This window comes from Nannobrachium achirus, assembly GCF_963921795.1.
Source record: "Nannobrachium achirus genome assembly, chromosome: 11".
Lineage (NCBI taxonomy): Eukaryota > Metazoa > Chordata > Actinopteri > Myctophiformes > Myctophidae > Nannobrachium > Nannobrachium achirus.
In genome coordinates, this window is record NC_137820.1 from 14106286 (window position 1) to 14128805 (window position 22520).

General features: G+C 45.6%; 1 protein-coding gene across 1 annotated transcript in view; it reads left to right on the top strand.

The window, feature by feature from the left end:
- The window catches only part of ccdc33 (coiled-coil domain containing 33), a gene marked incomplete at both ends in the record, with an annotated part of 95061 nt that overhangs the window by 17478 nt on the left and 55063 nt on the right, over positions 1-22520 (top strand). The window contains 4 exon segments of the mRNA XM_080736875.1: positions 1854-2002; positions 17979-18097; positions 22024-22058; positions 22062-22133. Coding sequence (XP_080593001.1) covers positions 1854-2002; positions 17979-18097; positions 22024-22058; positions 22062-22133 — 375 coding nt within the window.

Below are 22520 nucleotides of genomic sequence, written 5' to 3' on the forward strand. Positions count from 1 at the left end.
TGTGCTGAGACTCACCTGTTGCTTAGGAACTGTGACTTGATGCATTGGAGTTTAGCTCTGTATAGTGGGAGAAAAAAAGAGTGCTGTCTAGTTGAGTCTGCTGTCTGAGTGTATAATTGGTATTTATTAATGTGTGGTCCTGTGCATATGTCCATACAGTGTGTTGGTTGTCACTGTTCCATGTGCCAAAGCCAATTATTTGTAGCCTACTATGTTCATTTTATTTCTATTGCATGTTTCATACACAAAGGCAATGCGAAGTGGGGAATTCAGCTCTAAGAACTTCTTTACAGTTCCCTGTTGTCAAAAACAAGAATAAAATGGCTCTGTAGTTCATACAAAAATAACAAGATTATACGGTAAAGTTATCTAAACTATATTAATTGACCGATAATCCCCAAGCTTCACATGACATTTCGGCCAACCAGACAAAAAAATACGGGTTAGGCTTAAATGGGCAAGGCTGCACACGGGTAAGGACCGGTAACTAATCGACCGAATGTTTGTCAACCCGTCCGGTTAAGGACTAGTATATTAAAAAAAATCACACCCGTGTGAACTGAGCGGTGGTTTATCTCCCCCCCGCCCATCCCCCCCCCCCCCCCCCCCCTGTGTGTGTGTGTGTGTGTGCGTGTGTGTGTGTGCCTGGCCTGGCCTGAAAACAGCGCCCCTCCCTTAACATGTGTGGTCATAAAAGGTACTACACCACAGGCTTGAGGCTACATACAGACAGACCCACCCACCCACATACATACAAACATACATACCTACACACACGGCCACGCTATGGAGACGGTGTGACCACCGCTCAAAAATAAGAAATAAGAAACATTATTTATACACCTTATGATGTGATCTTGACAGGAAGTCCCTTCTATTTAACGCTAATTACAGTATCAACAATGTATGTATCCATGAACCATCCTGACTGCCATTCAACATTACTCAGATATTTTATTGAACATTCTAAATAATAATTGAATTAAATTAAATACACAATTTAGATTATATTGTATATTTTGTGTATATATTGTATGACAATACTGTGTGTGTGTGTGTGTGTGTGTGTGTGTGTGTGTGTGTGTGTGTGTGTGTGTGTGTGTGTGTGTGTGTGTGTGTGTGTGTGTGTGTGTGTGTGTGTGTGTGTGTGTGTGTGTGTGTGTGTGTGTGTGTGTAATCTACAGTGCTATTAGCGGTTCTCAACCTTTTCAGGCTGCGAGCCTGCGACCCCCCCGAAAATAATCATATTTGAACTTGGGACCCCCCACCCTGACATGTACTTGGAATTGAAGGAGTTCAATTCAGTTTGACTCTGTTCCACAAAATGTGTTGCGAGGTGTAACATTTTTGCCTCTTTCTTATATTTGATCATTTGGCCATCATGTTTTCACGTGCCTAGACGTTAAAGAGATTTGTTTGGCGAGAGTGCATGCATCAATTGGGGCTGGACACTATGTTTTTGTGGAATTAAACTTGTGAAACCTCTAGAAGATTTGTAAGGGCTTTAGAGTTTCTATTGGTGCAATGTAGCCTACAAAATTGTTTCCATTTTATTTCTATGAAGCCTATTATACCTCACTCTTGATCAGTTCCTTATTTCACAGTGGGGGACAGGGTTATGAATGATAATCAGTGTACCAGGTGTTTTTCATTCACACCTCAGCATTCGTCTCATCTGTGACCTTGGCTTCTTGTTTGTTTGTCCTTCTTTGTACTTGCACCCTTTGAAAGCCTCCCAAGAAAATGTGTGAACATCAAAATACCTCAGATGATTTACCATATGCTCTCTCTCTCTCTCTGTGTGTGTGTGTGTGTGCGTGTGCGCACATGCACCTGTGCGTATACTGCACCAGGTTATTGAGGATGCAAGGGAAGGAGAGGCCTTGCTTGATGACTTTCATGTATCCAGCCCTGGAACAGAGAGTGCTGTCATCACCCTGCACGGTGCTGTCAACCTCCCCCATCTGAGTGATGGAGAGCTTCCTCAGCCATTTGCCATAGTGTGAGTAAACACCGTCCTTCCTTTACTCCACCATCAGCTCTGAGTAGCATCTCATTTAGTCAGTGTTGATTCCGTCGACTAAAACTATGACGAAAAATGTTTGTCGACTGTGTTTTTTTTTGGGAAAATCCCAGTTGGGCGGTGTCCCAGTTGGGCAAACAGTCTGTAATTATTGTCCACAACATTGGAAGCGGCGCGAAGGACAGGGGACCTTGGTCCTGCTCCTCGCGCCCGAGCCCCGCAGACGCGAGTGCCCGCGAAGAGCGGGCCAGGGCCGCGCGCGCGACGTAAGGCCTGGGCAAGCGCACGATAAACGCATGAATGGGATGAAGATCGCTTGCTTTACAGTCTGTTCGCCCAACTGGGACACCGCCCAACTGGGACTAGCCCTTTTTTTTCACTGACGAAAACTAAATAAAAACAAATTAAAAACTAAGCTGTGGTGACTAAAACTAAGACTAAATATATTGACAATTTCATCAACAAAATAAAAACTAGACTAAAACGTTAGGGAGGGAGTAGTGGAGAAGAGAGTAATTTTATGTTTGGTTGCTCTCAGGTGTTGCGTGCTGAAAATAGCCGATCTACAAGCTCACAGATCTGCTATTTTCAGCACACAACCAAGTGTAAAATCAGTCATTACGATGCCATCAAGGCCTGCCAAAATACATTTTAGTCGACTAAATCAACTGTAGATTTAGTCGCCTAAAATCAGACTAAAACTAATACTTTTCAGGTGACTAAATTATCACTAAAACTAAATTACATTTTATTCAAAAGACTATGACTAAAACTAAATCAAAATGTGCTGTCAAAAACAACACTGCATTTAGTCTATCTGTGGGCCCTGCATGCTGGGTCTCTGTACCAAGCGGTGATAAAGTGCCAGGATTACATACCTCTGCCCCCACGTTCAGTGTGCTCATCTGGAGTTAATGCAGCGGCATCATTCAAATTTATTCTAAATTACAACCACTTTTCTCTCTCGTGCTATGAATTTATCACATCAAATGATAATGATTGGAAAGGTTTTTCTGTTTAGACTTCTCTGTTGCTAAGCCACTCAATTTTACTGAGTGACTAAAAAACAACAGAACGAAAACAGATTCATGCAAAATAAAAAAAAATAAGGATCTGTCTGTTTGTCTGTCTGTCCGTCTACACAGTATGTATACACAGTATACAGTTATACAGTTATTATTATTAAATACAAAAACAAATAAGAAAATATTTACACACAGTGAGATGATCTTGACAGGGAGTCCCTTCTATTGACCACTAATTACACTACCAACAATGTATCCATTAACCATCTGGAACCAGATGCCAAAACATTCTGTAAGAACCTCACTACTACACCTTCCTGACTCCTCCTCTTTCTCCCGTCTCAATAAAGTATCAATTAGACTAGGGTAGTTTCACATTTTCTATATTATGTCATTTTTGTTTGGAAGATAAAAATCCGAAATTTCTTTCCAAGTTGCTGGAGATGTAACACATGATCATTCATTTCAGTGTGGTTTCTCTCTTAAGTCCATTAACCTTGTCCATCTTTGATAATGTTTTAATAAGTATTCTGTAATATTTTCAGAATTTAGTAACAGCACATTGTCATAGCACATTGTAATATTTTTTTATATTAAGTAATTTTATACTGATAAATATGTTTATTCTAGTTCAATATTTCTATTTATGATTTAGCACATCTACTCTTTTGGCATTACGAGTGTTGTTGGCAGGCTATTTGGCAATGTGACAATGAAAGCACTTTTACAATGATTGGTATTTGATGTGATGAATTCCTTCCATGGGAGCGAAGTGGTTGTAATTGAGGTAAAATGCATGTTTTACAAAGTGAGTGCTAATGTGCTGCTGCTTTAACTCTGAGTGAGCACACTGAATGTGTTGGCAGAGGAAAGCAATCCTGATATTTTATCACCACTGCTGAAATGAAAGCGGATCCAGTAAGTGACCTGCCTGTCTCCATCTGGGAAGTCATTTTGGAATGTCAGAAAGACGCTGTGCTTATGTGCATCTGGCTTTTGATCTCTTGCTCAAAATGAGACCCCATCAATAATAAAATGTACAATTATTCAGTTCAACTGTGTGGAGAAATACAGCTGAACGATGCAAACACATCTCTCTCTCTCTCTCTCTCTCTCTCTCTCTCTCTCTCCCTCCCCCCTCTCTCCATCTCGCAATGGCTCGTTCTTTCTGTCTTTCTTTCTTTTTTTCTGTGTGAGCGTTGCCGAGGGAAGGTCTTAATTTTGGTTTTACAGTCAGTGGAGGATGTCTAATCAATTTCTGATCATTGTACACAAGCAGAAAAAATCCATCCATGATTAGTGGAAAAACAGTCCAAAAATCCATGACCCGCCCCTCCTTCCCCCCATCTCCCTGATTTGCACTCCCACTGTGGAGCAAAGTGCTGGTTGAGTGTAGACTGCAGGCACAGTTGCCGTCGGTGGGGGCAGCATCAGAGGAACCATGCACTTCAAATGGAATCTGAAGGGTTTTCAAGGCGGCAAACAGTCATACATTTTTCATCTGCGACTGGCTTTGAGGCAGGAGAGAGGGGGCAGGCCAGCCGGGCTCCGATGGAAGGCTTGGGCGTTCAGAGACAAAAGATAGACGGACAGGGGGGAAGGGCACTCGAAATGAGAAGAACAACTGTTAGTTATTTACGGCAGATGTACAAGCTGTGTGTCGTATTGACGTCAATGTTTTAGCTATCTGACCGAGGCCCATGTTGAATGGCAACAATTTCAAACAAAAAAGCAATCTAAAGGCAAAAGGTTGGATGCCCAAGGTGAATATTATTCAAATGATGGCAGCCACTACAAATGCATTTACAAAGTATAGCATAGCACCTAGTGTTATATCACAATTAAAAAGAAAATAAGAAAAAATATATATATATTTACAGAAACAGGAGAAACACTTACAGTATGTGTTTTACAAGAACATCCTTTTTGGATTAGTTATTCTGATGTTTATTATTACTGTTATTATTATTCCTTTTTCTTAGAATAAGTTTGTTATTTTCAGTTTTAATGATAAGAACTGCGTTTCTATTGTCAGTTATGTAAGAATAATATGGGAGGTACATTGCAAGAACTTGCATGGGTCTCTTTTTTTCTTCTTTTTTTCCCCTCTTTCTTTTCTGAATGAATATTGTAAATATTCTATGGACACTTTGAAGGCCCGCGGGCCATTTGCGGCCCAAGACATGAGTTTCAAGTTTCAAAGGTTGTGTAGCCATTTGCAAATTTGTAGTTATGGCTATTTGAAATGTAATGATTTTATTTTCAAATGGATTATTGGGGCTTCTTAAACAAAAAATTGCATATTTTTCCACCACTCATACCAAATGTATTGTAGCCTATAACTGTACTTCCAGTACTTATTCTTCTTTTTTTTTTCTTCTTCTTTTTTTTTTTAAAGATATTTTTTTGAGCTTTTTTTTTTGTGCCTTTATTGATAGATATATATAGTAGGCTGACAGGAAATGGGGAGAGAGATGGGGGGGTGACACGCAGCAAAGGTCGTCAGGATCGGGACTCGAACCTGCGACGCTGCAAGGCTGGTCTGAATTACCAGCCTAGGTGCCTGGACCACTACCCTGTGGCCCAGGCCCAGTACTTATTCTTCTTAATAATAAACAACAAACTAAAGTCATATATTGTAGTTATACTGTAGCAGTGACTGAGACAAAGCCAGTTACAGCTCTGTAAGCAAACAAACACGCATGCACGTCCACAATTGGATGCAGCCCTCACCAAGTCACCTTTCATCCAATGCGGCCCGCATTCAGTTTGACATCCCTGCTCTAGACTAGAGTTTAAGTGTTTTCTATACCTCTGTCCATCGTGGCCTTCATGTAAATCTTCTCCAAACCTTACGGGCATCCTTTGTCATCTCTGTGGTCATTCAGAAATATGAACCACAGTGTAGTGAAGATATGCAACACTGCCCTGCTTCCCATAAGCACACAGAGAGAGCGCTGCAGAATCGCTGCAAATTTAATGAGTGATTTCCCAGCATTGGCGGAGTCCTGTGGGTGCAGAGTCTGCCTGTCTGGACGCTAATGCAAGCTGACATCTCCATCCTTGTTTAAACAGCCATCCTGGATGGGTCACAGTGAAAGGGAAATTAAAGGAAGGTTAGGAAAAATCCATCCGAACTTTTCCAGAACACAACTTTTAAGCACTTAAGCATTTTTTTGTACTTTGTCGTACAACAGTGCCACGCTGCAAAAATAGCCGTATAGTACAAGCTCACAACGTGTCGCAGTGTGACCTATTGTGAGCTTGTAGATCTGCAATCTTTTTAAACATGCCTAAAATAGGTACATTTATATTTATATAATATAGTTATATGTTCTAACAGCAGTGGTGGTTACCAAACTTTTTAGCTTGTGACCCAAAATTAGATGTTTGCTCGTGACCGAACTAGTGAAAACAGCAGATCTACAAGCTCACAACATGTCGTGAGCTTGTAGATCGGCTATTTTCACTACTTATTAAACATTTGTTTTCTAATTTATGGAGTTTTTTAGATTTTTCTTTTATTTATTATTTAAATTACTCAGAAAAAAATATATATGTTATTTTATTCATGAACATTTTGGGCAATGTTTTTTTTTTTATTGTTTTGAAATAATAATAATTAAAAACAAAATGTAGGAAACTCAATTTTAGGTTTGGGAACCAATGCTCAGTTCTCACCACTACTCTGGTGAGAACTGTGACTTTTACCTCATGAGAGACACGTTTAAAACTGAGCATAGATGCATGTGGTGTGCTCTGTACAGCACCTGACCTCAGAGAATTTAATAATATATCATATCATTTAAAAAACCTTTTTGAGTGTTACAAAGCTCACTCACTGGTGGGAAGTGACTGTGTTGCAGACTGTAGACGTGCACTATTCCATGGTTGTGTTGTCTTCCCAGCTATGTAAGTGGGTAAAAGTCTTATAGTCTTATATTATCTTCCCTGTGGTAGTTAATCTAACCACGCCTCTTTAGATCCCTCAAAGGATCTTTCATCGAAGCAGATAGGAATGAGCAGTGATGTTTCCTGCTGATAACTTAATGTATCTCCCTGTGGGGCTGTTTTTTGTGGGTTGGTGCTTTGGTGGAAGTGAGTTAAAGTCCCTGTATAGTGAATTAAGCTATTTGTTTATAGACATATTAATTATACATGTAAATAGTCATCTCTGAACCCCTGTGAAAGAAACTGGAACTTTCAGAGTTGTATTGTGTGGTCACCAATCATGTGCCATGGACTCAGAGGGCCAAGTCAAGTGTATGCAGAGTTCTTTGTTAGAAACATGCATCATGCATTACCAAGAACGGTAGGTTCCGTACGGAACCATTGTTTACTTAGATATGGAAGGATGACCTCCCACTTGGGTAATGACGCCCCCTGGCGATCATTCAGAGAAACTACTTCAGCTCCCGTACTAACGTAGGTAGGAAGGGCCTGTCACTCAAACCGGAGTGACCCGCCTCCAGGCTATATAAGCCCCCGGAGGCGGAAGTAACATCCTCTTAATACCACTCTCTGCCACATTCAGTGAAACAGAGGGGCATTACGTGGGAGGTCATCCTTCCATATCTAAGTAAACAATGGTTCCGTACGGAACCTACCGTTTACTGTCAATATTCCAGGATGACCTCCCACTTGGGATTCTTAAACTCCCCTCTAAGCCACAACCTACTCTCATACCCCCACACACCCCTCATACGGGTGAGCACAGCCCAAACGGGCGTGACCCATCACCCAGAAGGTCCCAGGCCCACCGGACCTGGGTGTGAAGGCATGAGAAAATAAGGAGAGACCCTGACAGACCGAAGTCCGCCTCATTCAACTAAATGAAAAGGACAAGTCCGCCTTATAAGTAAGACACACTATATAAGGACAACACAGGGTCCCCCCCAAAATACCCCAGGTGGCTACATGCCCACCTGTGGGAGGGGAAGATCCGACTCCTCTATGACGTAGAGGAGGCAACTGCACCCAGAACCGAATGCGCTAGCGAAGAGGATTCGATATCCAGGTGATAGTAGGCTGCAAAGGTAGAAGGCGAAGACCAATTCGCCGAAACACAAATCTCCTGAACGGAGACTCCCTTTGCCAGTGCCCACGAAGTAGCCACACCTCTAGTGCTATGGGCTTTAAGTGCCTCCGGCACTTCCACACCCGCACTAGAGTAAGCCAGCCTAATAGCATCCACAATCCACCTCGAAAGAGTGGGTCTAGACACCGGCTTTCTGACAAGAACATTGCCCATTTCTACAAAGAGCTGAGAAGAAGCTCTAGAACCAGCAGTCCTGTCACAGTAGGCCTTCAATGCCCTGACAGGACAAAGGCAATTCAGCCGCTCATCCTCCGCCGAGACAAACGGAGGAGGATGAAAAGCCAAAAGAACAACAGGCTCCTTAGGAACCACCATGTTCTTAGGAACAAACTTAAGATGAGGCTTGAGCAACACCTTGAGATCATTGTTCATAAACTGCATGCACTCCGCAGACACCGAGAGAGCTTGCAGGTCACCAACTCTTTTAGCCGTGGCCAAAGCCAGCAAAAGAGCCGTCTTGAAACTCAAAAGTTTCAAAGGCATCCCTACAAGCGGCTCAAAGGGAGCCCGACATAGGCCCCCTAGAACCACCTGCAGATCCCAAACTGGGAACAAAGACCTAGTCACCGGCCTCAAACGTTCAACTCCTTGCATGAACTTGATGACCTCCGGGACTTTAGAAGGTGCCTTGCCCGCCACCCCCAGGTGACAGGCATTAATAGCCGCCAAATACCCCCTAAGGGTAGAAAATGCTAGACCACTTCTCAAGCGGTTCTGCATAAATTCCAGAATTTCCTGGGCTGACGCCACATGAGCCACCACAGGTGGAACACGCGACTCGCACCAGTCCTCAAAGGCATTCCACCTTCCATCATAAGACGCCCTCGTAGAGGGCGCCTTAGCACTCTGAATGGTATCAACCACTTCAGAAGAAAAACCGGCTGCCAGCAGGTTTAACCTTTCACGTGCCAAACCCACAGGTCTAGGACCTGCAGGCCTTGGTGGAAGATCTCCCCCCTGGCCTGACTCAACAGGTCCCTGCACTGAGGCAGCTGCCAACCCGGTTCGCAAAGGAGAGGGGCGATCGCCGATCTCCACGTGCCCTTGTAGGGAGCCACCAGGAGCATCTCCAGACCGAACCTCCTGACTCTCTCCAGAGTGGGTCGGATTAAGTCGAAGGGGGGAAACGCGTACAGTAGACCTCTCGGCCACGTGTGCGCTAAGGCGTCCAACCCCAAGGGAGGACTGCCCTTCACCGCGAAGAACAACGGACACTTCGTATTCTCCGCTGACGCAAACAGGTCCGCCACTGGCTGACCAAACTTGCGAAAAATCTGGCTCACCACCCTGGGGTGGAGAGACCAATCCTCGTAGCGAGGACCTCCCCTGGACAGGAGATCTGCTCCGCTGTTGAGGAGACCTGGGACGTGTGAGGCCCTGATCGACTTGAGGCGCGACAAGCACCAAACCGTCAATTCTCGAGCCAGACGGTCCAGTGGCAACGACGACAGGCCCCCCTGTTTGTTGACATAAAACATGGCCGTCGTATTGTCTGTCCTGACCAGGACGTGACAATGCAAAATCCAAGGCTCGAAATGCTTGAGCGCCAGGAGTATAGCCATCAACTCCAAATAGTTGATGTGACGACCCCTCATCTCCAGAGGCCAAAGCCCCTGCGCTGTGCGCCCCTCGAAAGTGGCTCCCCATCCACTGAGACTGGCGTCTGTCGTGATCGACTTGTGGGAAACCACCTCGCCAATCGAGACTCCGCTGGTGAGGAACCCCTCCACCAGCCACGGAGACAGGGCGATCGCGCAGGAAGGGGAAACCGTAACCTTCTTGTACTTCAAGGAGGGCGGGATCCCGAGGGATAACATCCATCTTTGAAAAGGTCTCATATGAAACCTGCCCAAACGCAACAGATGTACTGCGGAAGCCATCATTCCCGTCAGTACCATGCAACTCCTGTAAGTGACCTCCTGGCCCACTTGAAAGGAGTCGAGACATTCCCGAAACCTGTCCACCCTCTCCTCTGAGAGACGGGCCGACATGTCGGATGAGTCCAGAAGGACCCCAATGAATGTAAGACGACTTGCTGGAGTCAGCATGCTCTTGCCGTGGTTGACTATGAAACCTAAGGCCTTCAGGTGAGCCAAAACCACTTGTGTGTGACGCGCCACTTCGTGGGCGGAGCTCGCTGAAATCATCCAATCGTCGATGTACGTCGCCAACCTGACGCCCTGCCGTCTCAGCGGGGCGATGGCTGCTTCGGTCACTTTCACGAAAACCCTCGGGCTCAGTGACAGACCGAAAGGGAGTACTGTATACTCGTACAGGCGACCCTCGAAGGCGAACCGAAGGAATTTCCTGTGTGGGGGATAAATCTGGACGTGCTGATAAGCATCCTTCAGATCCACTGAACAGTGGAAATCCCCTTGCCTGACCGACCGTAACATGGTGGGTACTGTTAGCATCCTGAAAACGTACTTCTTCAGGTACACGTTTAATGCCTTTAGGTCCAGGATGGGACGTAGCCCCCCCCCCTTTTTGGGCACCAGGAAATAACGGCTCCAAAATCCCATGCGGGATTGGGTCCTGTCCAGCTCCACTATAGCACCCTTGCTTAGCAATGAGCTGATCTCTTCTCTCAAAAGACTTGCTTTTAAACCACGTGCTCTGGTATGAATAACCCTGCTCGAAAGCGGGGGTATGTCTGCGAACTGTAACCTGTAACCCCTGGTTATCGTTCGAAATACCCAATGGCTCGGGTTGCATAACTTCCACTGGCGCGCACAGCGTGCTAGCGTGTTTTGAGCGAGAGAAACCCCACCACTGTGCTTCCGTGACGGCGGAGCTTTTTGGCGGCCGGACCGGAAGTGGGGAACCTGCGTATCCGTATCCGGAACGACCGGATGCGGAGCGCAAGGGTTCAATAGGCCGCATGGCGGAAACACCTTCTGGTTGTACCGCTTGACTAGCGGAGCTATTTTGCGGCGGGACCGGAAGTGGGGAACCTGCGTATCCGTATCCGGAACACCCGGATGCGGAGCGCAGGGGTTCAATAGGCCGCAAGGTGGGAACACCTTCCGATTGTACCGCTTGACTAGCGGAGCTCTTTTGCGGCCGGACCGGAAGCGGGGAGCTAGCGAATCCGTATCCGGTGAAACCGGAAGCGTTCGGTTTTGGCTCGATAGAGCGACAGGAAGAGCAAAGCGATTCGACTGATAAACAGACTCGCCCACAACTAAAGCATTCTCCCCTGACAGGAGAGGAACTTTTACGTTTAATACCTGCTCTAAGGCCTTTATGCTTGTCCCTTGACCCGGGCTCATAGTAGGCCGACAGAATTTCTGACTCAAGGTTAAATTCATAGCATCGCTCACGCGAGGGAAAATCCACTCGCGCGCATGAGGAACCATATAATTGTTTGACGTTAACATTACTGGTTGTTGATAAAACCTCTGACTGATTAAAGAGTCCTGACGGGACTCCATCATTCTTACAGGAGGCATGCATAAAGGATTCATATTGTCGACGCGAGGGATATCCCACTCGCGCGCTTGAGGAACCACATAATTGTTTGACATTAACATTACTGGTTTCTGATAAAACCTGTGATTGATTATCGAGTCCTGACAGGACTTCATCATTACTACAGGAGGCATGCACGATGGGGTCGTCTGTGCTAGTGCGAGAGAGTTGGACAGAGACAGACTTTGTTCTTTCAACATGTTTATTGCCGACACAGGAGGCATCAAAATTAACATTTTCATTTCCCCGACACGGGGTACCGAAAAACGCCCTCGTTTGGGGGGAGGGGGACCGAGAGACACCTCGGACCCCCGCCCCAGCACAATTCCCCTCTTCAGAGTGTCATTTGCGCTGTCCCCTACCGCGGCCACCGCGGTATGAAGACTGCTGCCTGCCATCCTTGGACGGGCGGCGCGGCTGAGCGCGCTCGGGAACCACAGCCTTGGTGCGGGGCCTGTCAGGCGCCCTGGCTGCAGAGGCTCCTCTGGAGGAAGACGAGTGCTTCTTAAAAGAAGCAGAGCGGCCCCTTTCCTTGGCGCGGGAGGAGCGGGACGTCCTCCTAGCTTGCTGCGGTTCATCCTGTGGCACTGTGGTGGACTCGACGATGTCCTTAGCCGCCTTGAAGAAGGTAACTCTACCCTGCAGCAGCTCCAAGCCCCCACCCATGAGGGTGGTGGGACTGTTCTCCATGTTTATGAGAGACTTGTACATCTCCCCGCGAGGACCTAGAGGCTTCTCGCCCACGTCCCTCTTAGGCTCGAGGTCGACATAGTCGAGCCAGCGGGCTCTCTCAGCCTGGAGGTTGTAGTCCATGGACCTGCCCATCCACTTAACCGCATGCCAATTGACCTTCAGCATGATGTCAAATAGAGTGTTCAGTTCAGCTGTGTGCTCCCCCGTGGGCAGACCTTTGACCAGGTCCTTGGTGGAAGCGAGCAAGAGCTGGATCAGATTTAGGTCCTTAGCGGCCAGAGCAGTGGACCGGTAGGCGTTACGAGCCCTGTCCGACTGCAGCTTGTCCTCCAGGACAGTGAACCCCGGCGGGTTGGTGCCGACGGGGCCAACAAACGGCCCGTTTTTAGCCGTGCCTACATCTTTGTACTGGGGTCTGACGGAACTCAGAAAAGATTGTGCCAACAGGTGGTCCAGGTTAGGGCAGGTGGACATGCCTGCCTCCGCACCGCCCACCAAATCCAGCACAGAAAAAGGCAGCTTCCTGGGGTCTTTATGTGTCTTCCATGAGGAATGGAGGGCCTTGGTGAAACCTTTCACCAGCGGCAGCCTGGAGAGGACATACGGGGCGGGAACCGAAGGCTCCTGCCCGGGCATTTCATCATCATCCTCTGCCTCTTCAGAGGGGAGAGGAGGTGGCAACTCCTCTCCAACTCTGGCCAGAGCTCTCATGTAGACTGTGAGATGATCCAGCATTTCTGCTGCAGAATCGACGTCCTCTGCTCCCGCTTCACTCGCTTGACTGGCGGGTGGAGGGGCAGTGGTGCCTGAGGAGGCCTGGGAGCTCCCTGCGGCGTCCAGTTGACGTGCTGGAGCCGCAGGGGCATTACCTTTCACAGTGACCGTGAGTCGAGAACCCTCGTCCTCGACGGAGTCCTCCTCCTCCTCGGCCGTGTATCCAGAGTATTCAGAACCAGAACCCTCGCTCTGACCGGAGCTCAGGTCCGACTCTCGCCTGAAGGTCTGGACTGTTTTGGTGATGCTCACGTCGAGGGGGACGTCCCCGACGGTCACATCCAAGCGTTTCTTTTTGGGCACCGCGCCCGAAGGGGAAAAGGCTACCGGAGATTTCGTCTGGGTGTTAGCCTTCTTGGTCGCCTTCTTAGCGGCGACTTCACCAGACCCGCCAGCTCCAGTGACAGTGGAGCTAGCTGCGGTCGGTTGCGCGGCAGGCGGTGTCTCATGTAGCACGGCGCCATCTTGACTTGGAATGGCGCGCTGGTTGTCAAGCGGATCTCCGGAAGGCAGCGCCGCACCTTGACCAACGGTGCGGGCCGCCTGGGGAAGGAAAGACTGGGCTGTGGGGTTGAGAGCAGTGGACCCACCTGGTGGAGCGCAGGCCCCGAGGCCTGCCCTGGCTAGGAAGAACCGGTGTATCAGTACATCGTGGTCGTAGGCCACGCAGCAGTCACAGAAAGGTCCTGCTCTCCCCTGAGGACTCAGTGCAGAGAAGGCGTGTGCAACGCCCATGCAGCCGACACAGAGATGGTGAAGATCCTGTCCGTCGATGAGTCCTGGACAGCCTGGACATTGCCTCGGCAGGAAGGCCAGAGGATCCATGGCGAAGCACTGTAGATAGAGTTAACCAGAAGCAGACGAGCTAACAAGCTAACGGCTAAGGCTAGGCCACGCTTGATTCGGGCAGGGCCTGAACAAGCGGTGAGCAGTGTAGCTAACGTTAACAATAGCAGACGAGCTAACAAGCTAACGGCTAATGCTATGCCACGCTTGCTTCGGCGGAGGCCTGAACAAGCAGTAATAATCCTTTGTTATAAAAGGAAATAACCGTCGATTTAGGACGGAACAAGAATAAGTATTCTTAAGTACGGGTTAATTCAACACTCGCCAGTGGGCGACTCCTAATGCCACCGCTTTAGGCTAATGCGCGAAGAATAATAATACAAGGCTGAGTTTCAACTTATCTGAATGTGATATCGCAGAGAGTGAAAAGAGGATGTTACTTCCGCCTCCGGGGGCTTATATAGCCTGGAGGCGGGTCACTCCGGTTTGAGTGACAGGCCCTTCCTACCTACGTTAGTACGGGAGCTGAAGTAGTTTCTCTGAATGATCGCCAGGGGGCGTCATTACCCAAGTGGGAGGTCATCCTGGAATATTGACAGTAAACTCACACACAGCTAATTATAAGTGTTCATTTAAGTCTCAGAGGGTAAAGATAGAACCGCAAGGGTCCCATTTTTAAGTTATGTGCTTCTTCTTGATATAATCCTGAAAGCAGTTTGAAAGGCATCAGTCCTGTTCATTAATTTTGTCTATTTCAAGAATAGCTATTTACTTAGACATCCTGAGATATTCTGGTGTCTTTTCAACTCTTGTTGACCAACAAACATTTCTATTCCTCTGACAACCTGAATCACTTGTATGTGCAAGTGATTCAGAAAACAGGTCTATGGCCATTTGTCTTACTAGAAGGCTAGACCCACTGTTTACGTAGAGTACAGCTATATTGTATGTGTCTGGTGGTTTGGTTGATTGATGGACCCTGAAATTGGAATTCATGTACAGTATGAACAGAGTTAAAGGACCATACCGGTGGTCTGCCATGTTATGGTCATTGATTACAGCTCAATGTATACATGACATTAGTGCAGAGTTGACTATATTCCAAAGCATACTGTGTTTTTGGAGCAGTGAACAGAGCTCCCAACCTTTAGCTTTGTGTGTCTCCCTGTCTCCGTGAGCATGAACTGCTGCAATACCGCTGGGTGACCAGAAGGGCACTGTTGCGCAGCCTAGGGTCTGTGGCCGAGAGTTATGTTTCTTTAGTACTACGTTGCGTGGCCGGAGTTATATTTCATTAGTACAATGGTGTGTAGCTGGATTTTTAAACTATAAAGGAACAGATTGAGAACACTGTTGCACAGCCTAGACACACACGCGCACACACACACACACACACACACACACACACACACACACACACACACACACAGGGTATAGGTGCTCAAATTCACCTCTCCACTTCGAACCAATGGTTTGATTTTTTTCCCCCAAGGATGCCATCAGATACTATTCACTTGAATACGTGTTTTAAAATAAACTTGTAGGGACTTGAAAGTTGAAACTTGCTTCAGATAGGTAATACAACATATTGGAATTAATCAATGATTGAAAAAAAAATATATATATATATATATATATATACCGGTATATATATATTGTGTAAAGGTAAATTTTCTTGAAACTTTAATATACAGTATTTTTTGAAACAAAATACATTGCACATTCAGTGAATTATTTCAAACCTTTTTTGTTAAAATGATGAATATTTATGTCATACAGCTCATGGATATCAAAAGTCCATATTTCAAAATATTACAATATTACTTCTTCCCTGTACACACATGACTGTGCAGCTACACATGACTCATCCTGATGTATGCTGATGACACAACGATGAGTCTGCCTACAGGGATGAAATCAGTTTACTGGCACTCTGATGCCAGGAGAACAGCATCACCCTAACGTCGACAAGAAGAAGGAGCTGATCGTGGACTTCAGGAGGAAGAGGAGAGAGCATGTGCCCGTCTTCCTGCTCCGTGGTGGAGCCCCTTGTGGTTAGTGTCTGCCCTGGGAGATCGGGGTTTGATCCCCGACCGGGTCATACCAAAGAAAAGACGGAAAAATGGGACTCATTGCCTCCCTGCTTGGCACTCAGCATCAAGGGTTGGATTGGGGGTTTAGATCAACACTACTAAGACATTTCACATACAGCAATGTATGTGACAAATATGACTTTTTTCATCGATGGAGCTGCAGTGGACAGGGTCTCCGAGTTCAAGTTCCTTGGAGTATAGTGGTACACCTGTGGACTATGTGGTTGAACTTGACACCTGCTGATACTCTGCAGCTTAATCTCATGTACAAGTTGTAGTACAACGCACTGATACTCTTCTTGCCCTGTGGCTATGTCATGAACAGTATACACCTGCTGCAATGCTCATGGCACCTTATTTCTAAAGCAAAAATGTTTGGATTATTATGCTATGTATGAATATAATCCACTCATCTTGGCATATGAGGCCAATTATTAATGATGGTGGTGTGGGCAAGACATGGTGGAAGTCTGTGTACATTGTGAGCTTTTAATGAGCTTGAATGTGTTGTAAGAGAACAGATACAGTAGCTATGCATTAAGTTTGTGAGATTAGGCCAGCTCTGTGTCACGAGGGGCAGTCGTCCCCCAAGCACTATTGCTGGAAGCAGGTGGCACGTTTCATACAACCCCACTAAGAGGGATTAAGCCTCTGAGAGAGGGGGGAGTGGTGCATATTTGATAGGATCGTTCAAAGGTTCAAATGTTGTGTTCATGATTACCTAGGCCAGGGGTCTTCAACATTTTCAGGCCAGGGACCCCTTAGTTGAGAGAGAAATGAAGCAGGGACCCCCTCAACCTTTTCATAGATTCCATATAGTCTCATTGTTTGACAGCACGATGGATCATCAGTGTATTTTGGATTCATGTCAATTTGCTTTCAGATATTTAACCACTTGAACCGTCAATACTTAATAAACTTGACCTTTCACTCTGTACTTAGTCTGCTCTTTTCCCCCTCTTCACCAAAGCTCTTTGCCAAAAATATTTTTGGCTAAAGTTCTCAGAATATGGACACTAGGGTTCAAGTGGTTAATATATAAAAAGAAGAAAAAAGTTTCTATCACACAAAGATTTGGAGGACCCCCTGTAGTAACTCTGAGGACCCCCTAGGGGTCCCGGACCCCCTGTTGAAGACCCCTGACCTAGGAATTTGAACCGGACTCCTGATAATGTGTTTATAGCCTGATTTATATGTCATGGAATGGCAGTGAAAATAGCTGTTCTAAAATCTCACAATGGGTCGCATCGCAGACACCATCGTACAACAGGGTAGAAATTATGCATAAGTGTATTTTATAACATCTTGCAAAAGAGAGAGACTGTGCAAGAAGGACTCAATGCCAGTCAATTCTGCAATGTAAGAAACAAATCAAATACACGTGCAACATAAAATGTATACATTTGTTGTAGTTATTGGGGAATTCTAAAACATTTTTTTATGTTGTGGGATTTAAATTTAACTTAACTGGTGTCATCACAACTATGCATTTTTGAGCGGTGGTAAACCGCTCCATAGAGTGGCTGGGTGTGTGTCTGTAGCCTTTTTCCTCAGCGTTTTACCATAGTAAAACGTGACGGTAGTCCCATATGACATATTGGACTAGACTATCTCCATATATAGTGTTATCCACATCTCCATGTTTAGACAGCCAATGACTCCGGCCTAACAATGGCTACTTTCTATGACGGTAGTCCCATATGACATGATGGACTGGACTATCTCCATATATAGTGTTATCCACATTTCGTGTAGCCGCCCTGTAGAGGAAGTGATGTCACAACTCGCTGACATCACACTGACATCACAGAGGATACGGACGGTCACGAGGATACAGAAGGAAGGAAGGACACTCAAGTGACACGGTTCTTCAGAGTACAGCCTGATGTACAGGCTATGCTACTTGTGTAGCATAGCCTGTACATCCTAGACTCAAATCTTAGTCTGAAGACGTTATGCAAGCATGACCACCGCTCACTTCACATTGGGTGTGATTTTTATTTCTGTGTGTGCAGGAAGAGTGGAGTGGATGAGTCCCTTACGGGGAGGAGTGTGGGGGTGACCCGCTGCACCCAGCAGCCCACACACTGCCCCTTGTGGAGGGAGACGCTCTCTGTCCAGCTGCAGGCAGAGGGTAAGCAGTCAATTGAATCTAGCTATTGGATAATGATGGTGTTTAGAGTCTTTACATTACAAAGAATGGAGGCTTGAGCTATGAAGAAATTATGTGGAAACGTGGATTGATTTCTAGCATATGCTTTTAGATTGCAATTTGAGATAGCGTGTGGCATGTGTGCCAAAAGTCTTGATGGTTTGATGCAGTCCCCTGACAGTCTCAGGTTGATTTGTCTTTTTACCCGATATAGAGTTTCTCATGATGCGAGCAGGAGAAGGAAGGAAACAGTATGTACATCCTAAGACATGAATCTTACCTAAAGTGCACAGTAAATCAGTGTTCATTTTACTCTTGAGAGTGTACAAATATAACCAAGTGGACCTGGTTACCTTTGGTTTCATTTGTACACTCTCAGAGTTACAAATGGATAACTTAACTCATTTAGTGCCCATGAAATTAACGGATTATAAAGTCCACGATGCCAGTCTCAGGTTGGCATCACCCCCGTTATCTTATTTTGAAGGCCAGAAGTCCACAGCGCAAACACTTCCGGTCTGACGTCATCGGGTCCTGCGCCGGAACCGATCGTTGTCCACGTGGAGTTGTGTAATGGCGGACCGGGAGCTTTTATACATGTGTAACATAAGCGAGCATCTGCCTCCATCCTAGCTTCTAAAGTGTAGTTTTGAGATAATGGACATTAAAGATGAGATCCCCCGTCCACCTCAATGTTATGGATGGGACTATTTTGTGCTCGTGGAGCCGTGATGATGTGAAATCAGCGACGGATTTCGTCTCCGGACCTCCGGCCATTGTTCTCGGTAATGTATCCGCCGCTACAGTAATATATTACTTTTCACGAGAATACTCGGGATTGGCACCATGTGATACTCGAGTATTTTTCACGAGTCTTCTCGGGATTGGCACTATATGAGTTAAGACTATGGGCCATATTTTGCGTGGCATCTTATGCCTTTTGACTAATCTTATTAGGCATTTCTTTAAATTTTGAAAATGGACAATCTACATCGACACGTTATGAGCTTGTAGATTAGCTATTTTCACTATTTTAAAATGTTTTTCAAAATAATAAAAAATGCCTAATGAGATCAGTCATCTATCTATAAATGCGAGAAGTCTCTGCGTGTGTGTCTGTCTGTCTGTCTGTGTGTCTGTGTGTCTGTAATCCGCGTATCTCGAGAACCGTTCGTCCCACCGGCTTCAGATTCGGCACGCGCGTTCCCCGCCGCGGCACGGAGTGCAGTGCCGGGTCTCGACCCGACCCGACGCGCGGTTTTCCCGAACCGGCGCGAAACGTTCGGAATCTCCTTATGCGGGGTTGATTGTTGACATCAGGCTGTTCCGGAGGAAATCGGCGAAAGCTCTGACTCATTGTGACATCACTTCATAAAAGGCTCTGACATCACGTACGCCACATGAGTCAACAAAAAATCTCTGTGAGTGTGTATGTATGTATGTAATCCGCGTATCTCGAGAACCGTTCGTCCCACGGGCACGCGCGTTCTCCATATATGGGCATAAAATGAATGCCCCCATATATGGGCATAAAATGGATTGCAGACAGACAGATACAGATATCTCCATATATGGACATAAATGGACAGAGGCAAACAGATGGTTAAAGATCTCCATATATGGGCATAAAATGGACGCAGACAGACAGATACAGATATCTCCATATATGGGCATAAATGGACACAGGCAAACAGATGTTCAAAACGGGTCCTATGACAACAGGTATAATGAGGTTTGCATTAAAGGGGGAACCGGCACTGTGTCTGCAACACAGTTGGACAGATACTCCATATATGGGCATAAAATGGACGCAGATAGACAGATATCTCCATATATGGGCATAAAATGGACCCAGAACTATAACTGCAGTGATCTCCATATATGGACATAAAATGGACGCCGACAGACAGACAGACAGACAGATACAGATATCTCCATATATGGGCATAAATGGACACAGGCAGACAGATGGTCAAAACGGGTCCTATGAAAACAGGTATAATGGGGTTTGAATTAAAGGGCGGGGCATTCATTCCCTATTTACATTGTTCCGAGTTGGCCAGGTCGCCGACTAGACGCTGGGCCGCCCGAACCAGCTTCTAGTAAGGATAATACGCGGCGTAAAATAGGGCCCTAAGCATTTTACTGTGTTTCCTTTAAAAGTACTGTGTTTTAGAGCATAGCAACTACAGTATCATAGCAACTTGTCAATGCCTGTCAAGGACAAACGTATATGAAGAGAGACAAAGGTTACAAGAGAACGTAACCGGAACAGTGGGCCGCTGAGAACACTGGGCACCTTTTCTTTAGTTATTTAGTGATTATAATTGAGGGGCAAATACATATAATATATATTTTTAATTACATTTGAGGCTAAATATTTCTACAAATGATTCAGATGGCTACAAAACCTGTGATAGCCAGTCATTTTGGATTGATGGATACATTTAGGTGTGATAATGATGTACCATCCACAATAAGTTGCCATTTTGAGTGTGTCGTTTCTGTAGAAAAAGAAAGACTCATTCATACTACAATATTAGTTAGTTAGTCTAGTAAGCCCTGCATGCTGTTGTAAGAATAACTTTCAATTGACCTTCCGAACTCCCAACATCAGGGGAAGAAGAATGTATTATTCTGCATGCCTCCCTGATGTCTCTCTACCACTGAAAAGGAACATCGATTTGGGGGAATAAAAACATAATGGGTTTCATAATGAGCCATTGTTGCACTTGACTGAATTCAACACAGACCTATTTCTTTGGGCTGTAGAGGAGAAAAAGAATAGCAACCACTAAAAGGATATATCTGTGTGAAATAGTTTTGCTTATCAGTCAAGTTGAAAGACCTCAGTGTTGCTGATAATTTGAGCGTGGGCCTGCATAATTCCTGCAGCCCGGATCCTGCCAGTTCAGTGACAGAATAATTACACACAAAGGCTTAATGGCTCTCTCAAATAGGCGAGCGAGTGATTGCTGTCGATGTGGAGGGAATACTGATGGTCCAGAGAGAGAGAGAGACTGGCACTGCAACACTTCAGACACCAAGCTTTCTCCCTTTGTTCGTATCCGTCTTTTATTCGACTTCAGCTGCCTCCTCCCCTATGCGGCGAGGAAACCTCATTGGAGGACAGCAAAGTCGAGCGTTGACGAGCAAGCGCTGACAGCAGGTCCTTAGCGTAAAGGGTTCTAACTGTTGCTAAGGTATTTTAGGTCAGCTGGCCATTGCCAGTGTTCATTGACCATCTTTACTAAATAGTGTTACTTTTCTCTTTTAATGCTAGGCGATTGCAAGGAATGTGTTGAGCCCAACAAATAGCTTCAGAAAGCTTCAGACAACATCTCTTAATCACAACTTGTTGGATGGCTTTATATTCGTGGTCCTTTCAATACTTTGAAAAGAGAAGTTTGGCAACAGCTTCTGTCTGCAAATAGGCCTACTTTAGATGGAGCAGGGAAAGAAATCCACAGAGTTCATCTTTAGTTCAGAGCTCACACAGAGGCAAAGCCTCCCTTTGACAGTGCAGAATGAACACCTCGCTGGGAAATGGTTGTGTTCCCTTTAAATTCAGTAATCCAGTCTCAATACTAAGACTTATTTTCAGTTCTGCAATGGACTCTATATTTAGGTTTGAAATGTTGCAGTGCTACAGTAAGGACACAGCTTTTAGGGAAAACATTATCAAATATTTTAGACTGAGTTGCAGTACAGTATTTAGGCTAAGGCTATCTACTCCATTTCAAGTCAAGTGACCTTTCCTTTTTCATAATTTGTAGTTGAACTGCACAAAATAGCTTAACCATACAATAACTCCAAAACCATACATCCTGTTCTGATCATTTTATGAGGAATCATCTCAGATACTTGCTATATGAATCTCATGTACTGTACATATTCTGTATTCACAGTGGTGGTCCTTAATGTGGCTGACAGTAAGAGTAAATAACTTCTTGCTCACTACCGCCTACCTGTTGGGTGTCTGCAGCCTTTTCAGCATCACCACTTGGAGCTGGTGCAGGTGAGCTCACCCACCCATGGCCATTGATTACATCTCTATACAGACAGAATCCCTGTTTTGGGCATTATAGCAACAACAACAAAACATAAAAGCGAAAATAGCAGATCTCCAAGCGCACCGTGACACATTGTAAGCTTGAAGATCTGTAATTTAATTTTCACTACTTTTGCAAGACACTGTCATATGATGAAGGGTATAACACAGGGCATAGATTTCTGAAGAAGAAAAAAATATATAAAATATGGAGAAATGCCTTCGTTTCTGCCTGTCAGCGATGATATGCTACTGGTGCTGGATAATGTACTGCACTGTGCATGTCGTTTCACTGCCACGACAATGCTAATACTGTACATATGCCTTCTGTTCACACACTTTTGCACTCTGTAA